At 37.1% G+C, this 5000-nt stretch overlaps 2 protein-coding genes across 2 annotated transcripts in view; both read right to left on the bottom strand.

Moving 5' to 3' along the window:
* The window catches only part of LOC125032174 (cuticle protein 7-like), a 1270-nt gene extending 546 nt beyond the window's left edge, over positions 1-724 (bottom strand). Inside the window, exons 1-2 of the mRNA XM_047623254.1 lie at positions 700-724; positions 454-528 (exon numbers count right to left, since the gene is read on the bottom strand). Coding sequence (XP_047479210.1) covers positions 454-528; positions 700-711 — 87 coding nt within the window. The 5' untranslated portion in view covers positions 712-724. The remainder of the gene's footprint in view (positions 1-453; positions 529-699) is intronic.
* A 2481-nt stretch (positions 725-3205) lies between these two features.
* Positions 3206-4042, bottom strand: LOC125032056 (pro-resilin-like). Its single transcript, XM_047623020.1, has 3 exons — positions 4031-4042; positions 3710-3784; positions 3206-3589 (listed from the first exon to the last, which is right to left on the bottom strand). The coding sequence occupies exons 1-3, from the start codon at positions 4040-4042 to the stop codon at positions 3206-3208; spliced, it is 471 nt and encodes a 156-aa protein (XP_047478976.1).
* Positions 4043-5000: the final 958 nt, after the last annotated feature.

The raw sequence follows: 5000 nt of genomic DNA, 5'->3' as shown, positions 1-5000 counted from the left end.
ACTTTGATCATCTAAAAGACACACACGTATAAGAATATATAAACATGTGGATCGAAAGACAAAGAGATAGACATGATAAAACATGATGTATATGTACACAAATGTATATAGGTTTATACATATGTATATATATATATATATATATATATATATTTGTGTATGTATGTATGCATGTATCATATAATATATATATATATATATATGAACACATATATAGTATATGCATATGTATATATGTATTATATGAACATATATATAGTATATTTATCTATATATATGCACATGTATAGTGTGTGTATATTCATGTATGTTTGTTTATACAATTAATATATATATATATATATATATATATATGTATATGTATATAGACACTATATGCGTTCATATTTATACATGTACATTTATATATGTATGAATGTATATACAAACATACACATATTTTAGACTACCCACCTGAGGTGCGCTGTAGGAGTAGGCCGGCAGCTTATCTGCAGCCGCAACAGCCACCACACCCAGCAAAATGAGGACCTACGGAGAGATTATGCACCATGTATTGATTTTCTATCTAGATATATACCAAAAAATTGCTATATCAGATGATCACTGTACCTGGATTTTCAATTCTGTGCGAAGAAAATATATACAACTGGACATGCAAAAGTACGTGAAGTATAAAATTGAAACCAGATTCACACAAACCTTAGCGTTCATTGTGTAGACCTGGTTGACACAACAATGTCTGGTCGAGGAAAGTCTACGTACTTATACTCCGTGCCCAGTGACGTCAGGGCCCTTGTTTTTTTTTGCCTCATCCGGACTTCCGATATGTAAAAGCAGACCACTCGCTGTCCTTCACACTTCTTTCTTTCTTTTTCCTTGAAGGGCGCTCCTGACTTCTGTTTCTCGCCGCACATCCTGAATGCCAGGGTCGAGATGATTTGCCTCACATCTGGTTTGATCTCGTTGGGTCTACGTTTCCTTAGTCCTTTTCTTAATTTCCATTTCCTCTCATCTTCTTCCTAGTTCTTTTTTTTTTTTTTTCTTCTTGTTCTCCGTCTCTTTCTTTCTCGTCTTTCATCGTCTCCTCCTGCTTCTTCATCAACAGTCGTGGGTCATAAATACTTTATATTCCTCTACTTCTTTGTATGTATGTTGCTTTACATTGTCTTCTGATTTATCTCATTTACATTGGTATTAGAAAAACGCAGTTATAAGTAGAATTATCATTCCTCTTTTATCTTATTTTGTATTATATTTTTTTTGTTTGGTGTCAGGGAGTTAACTGACGAGTCATTTTGTTTCTCAATAATACTTGGCTACGCTTTTGCTAACATTTCAGACTCTCATTTCGTCTTTACTGTCACTTTACGGTTGTAGTTGTTTTAAGGGAATCTTTTGTTGAGTCATTTCACTTCGACGGAATACAAACTTGAAGTACCAGTTTTATTTTCTTCCTTTTTTGTATTTTTTGCTATCGTCTAATTTACTGTTGTATTCCTCTGTTTCTGTCTGCCCTTTAATAATGATTGTATGATTATCTGGACGCAAAACAACAATCAGTAAATGCAGTTTTTTTATTGTGATTTGTTTGTTTGTTTGTTTTTAGCTTTTATTTTACAATCTTTTCCTCATAATCTTAACGTGTAGATGCTAATTTGCATTCCTTTTTGCTTAAAGAAAACACTGAACTTTGCAAATGTCCAGATCTCAGTGGATTTTGATACACGGAGCCTTTAAAATTCCTTTACATCTTTTGGACAATAAAAATAATCCCGGCTGAAAGGTGACATCCAATAAGTGTGGTAATTACAGAGAATATCCTTACCCGGTGTAGCTGGTAAAGTAAGTATTAACATTGTCCTTCGGGTCTGCAACAGGAAGTGGTAGAATTTTGTTAGTGTGCTTTGTAGGGAATGGCATATTCCTTCTTATCAAGTAAGGGCGGCTGTCATGATATGATCTTTTTTTCCCCTGTGTTTTGTGTCAACTTATTGTAGAGGATACATGTCCGGAGTTACCGACAGGACACCGTAGTCAAAGGCCGCCACCAAAGGAATTTTCTACTCCCAGATGACTTATGGGATAATAATAATAATAATAATAATAATAATAATAATAATAATAATAAAGATAATAATAAAAATAAAAGTTGCAATCATAAAAGAAACAACAATAATAAAAGCTACAATGATAGAAATTGACAATAATCATAAAATAATATTAAACGCTGCGCTGATATGCATGCATGTCTCCTACTCGATGGTGACTTGACCTTTGCATTCTTTGCATCTGCTTGATACGTCTGCTGATGTTATCACAACCATAGATTTTCTTCCTACTGCCCATAATGTATCCTCGATTTTGAATCAACACATCTGAGACTAAGAGCTTGCTGATGAGAATGCTTTTTTTCTTTTTTCTTTTTTTTTTTTTTTCTTAATAGAATAAGGTTTTTGAACCGCTTCATATATTAGGGCAGTTATGTTACAGAGGACTGTTCCATTAAAGGTAAGTTCATTGCTCCTGTAAACCAAGATTGAATTTACATTCAGTGTTGTTATATAGTAATAACACGTAGACTGTATCACCATCAAGTCCATCACTTACACAATGGTAACCTCATTTGACATTTCATTACGAAGAACGAGCTTCTACAAAGAAATTGTGCTGCAGGTAAACAAAAAATCTGAAATCTACCAGATTATAGTACGCTGCTGATGTCATGTTGCAAGGATGAACAAAGAACTACCCATTAAACGTCTTTTCTGCGTAATTTGTTTCAGGCCAGTGCTATTTAGTCTTTTGTTCTCGTTCTGATTTTTATCTGGTATTATTTCTTATTAGTTTCATGCTTCGGGATAAATTTATATTCCTCGTTTTCGAGCATTAACCATTGCTAAATTCATCACTATTGCAATGTAAAAGTATTTCTTCAGTATCATCATAGAAATAAAGGTTTGATTTCTCTACCATCGGTAACATCCACCTCCTCCTCCTCCTCGCTCTTGCTCCTCTAGTGTCAGTTCTCCCTTTACGGTTTAAGTATGTGTGTAAATTTTCCTGCACAACAGCAGTTTGGGAAATTTAAAACCATTAGTTCAGAGGTTTAAGTTTTATGTACGTCCGAGTGTGCATAAATAAATAAACGTAAAATCTTACCAATTAATTATTAATCTTTACAAATATAAGTCTTTGGCGCAAGCAATTACTGAGGGAATCCGTAAGAGCGCCTGGGGGCGGCATACTGGGGTCGTGGTGGGGTGTACACGGGAGTCTCAACTGACTCGTGGGACTCGGGGGCGGAGTATACGGGCCTGGGGGGAGGGGGGGCGTATTCGCGAGACTCCACCGAGTCATAGCGAGCCTCGCCCTCGTACGTCACGTCGGCTACGTATCCGTTGTCGCCGTCCACGTAGTACGTCACCTTCTGCAGGAGACCGTCGGGGAGTTGCACGTAGTACGATCCCTGAGTGTTGTCGCCGTCGCGGGACTCCTGGTGGCCGAAGTCGTTGCCGGAGTCGTCGTCCTTCACAGCCCAGGCGAAGTCATACTTGGCATCATCATATTCCACTGAGTCCTCAAAAGATCCCTAAAATTACACATACTTCTAATTCATTTAGCAATGGATCTCAATGCTAACTTGATGCAATTTACAACAAAACACCGGTAATAATGAAAATCTTTATTATGAGGTCTGTCTAACACTCACATGTGGGGCGATGTAGGAGTAGGTCGGCAGCTTATCTGCAGCAGCTACAGCCACCACGCCGAGCAAGAGGAGGACCTGTAAGAATGCCTTGTGATAGTAAAACAAGCCTTTTCATAGTCAGGAAGAGGCTAGCCCGATTCAACAACTTGACTCCAGGTCTCTGTCGCCGTTTCGGATACCTTACAATCTTTCTACATTCCAATCTTTCTACGCTACATACTCCAATAGATTTATCAAACGATCAAAGATTATATATCGGCATTTCCCGCGAAAAAGGTCATACTTTAAGCAAAGAACTCTCGAGATCAAAAGGCGACGCACCTTAGTGTTCATTTCGTAGACTTGGTTTACACAGAACTGACCAGAGGAGGCAATAGAATGTATGTGTATTGTGAGCCAAGTGACGTCAATCATATTTATTACACCCGGAAAATGTCGCGCTTTTCGCCCATCGTTTTTTTCTCTTTTTTCTTTTCTTTGTTTTTATTTGTTTCATCCCGCCCCTCTCCCCCTCTCATTCACTCTTTTACTCTCTCTTACTCGATTTTTCCTTCTCTCCTCTCTATCTTTCATTCGACCCATTACCCCTCCTCTCTTTCTCTCTCTCTCTCACCACCCCTGGCCACTTCACCTACTGGGCCACACCAGCTGTGTGTCTGCCTGAATGCCAAGGTCGAGGCTTTTCCTTCCGACACCTTCATCCCCCCCCCCCCCTCCAAAACCTTCATCCCCCCCCCCTCCAAAACCTTCATCCCCCCCCCCCCCCCCCCCGATTTGTCGCTGTTTCCAGGGATTATTTGATGTATTTAATGTTTTTATTAAATGTTCTACTGTTGTTTGTTTGCGACGCGTTATTTTGCATTACCTTGTTTATCTTATCGCAGTGTTACTACATATTAATGCTTATGTGTTTATATTTATATATGTATATATATATATATGTATGTATGTATGTATTATACTGTGTGTGTATTTAGGCATATATACATTTATGTATATATACACATATACTGCAAAGTATATGTACTGTATATATTCTGTATATGCCTAGAGATATACACAATATATACCTATATCTATATCTCTATCTTTACATATAATATATAAACGTACACACACATATATATATGCATATACATATGTGCATGCATATGTACACACATTTATATACGTATATAGATACATATTTGTACATATGTAAACTGTATATAGTATACATTGTATATATTCTGTGTACACACAAGGTCTTATCTGTACAATGTGCGTATATTTTTCATTTCTCTCTATATGT

The sequence above is a fragment of the Penaeus chinensis genome, chromosome 14 (assembly GCF_019202785.1).
Source record: "Penaeus chinensis breed Huanghai No. 1 chromosome 14, ASM1920278v2, whole genome shotgun sequence".
Classification (NCBI taxonomy): domain Eukaryota; kingdom Metazoa; phylum Arthropoda; class Malacostraca; order Decapoda; family Penaeidae; genus Penaeus; species Penaeus chinensis.
This window is presented reverse-complemented; position numbering and strand designations above follow the sequence as displayed.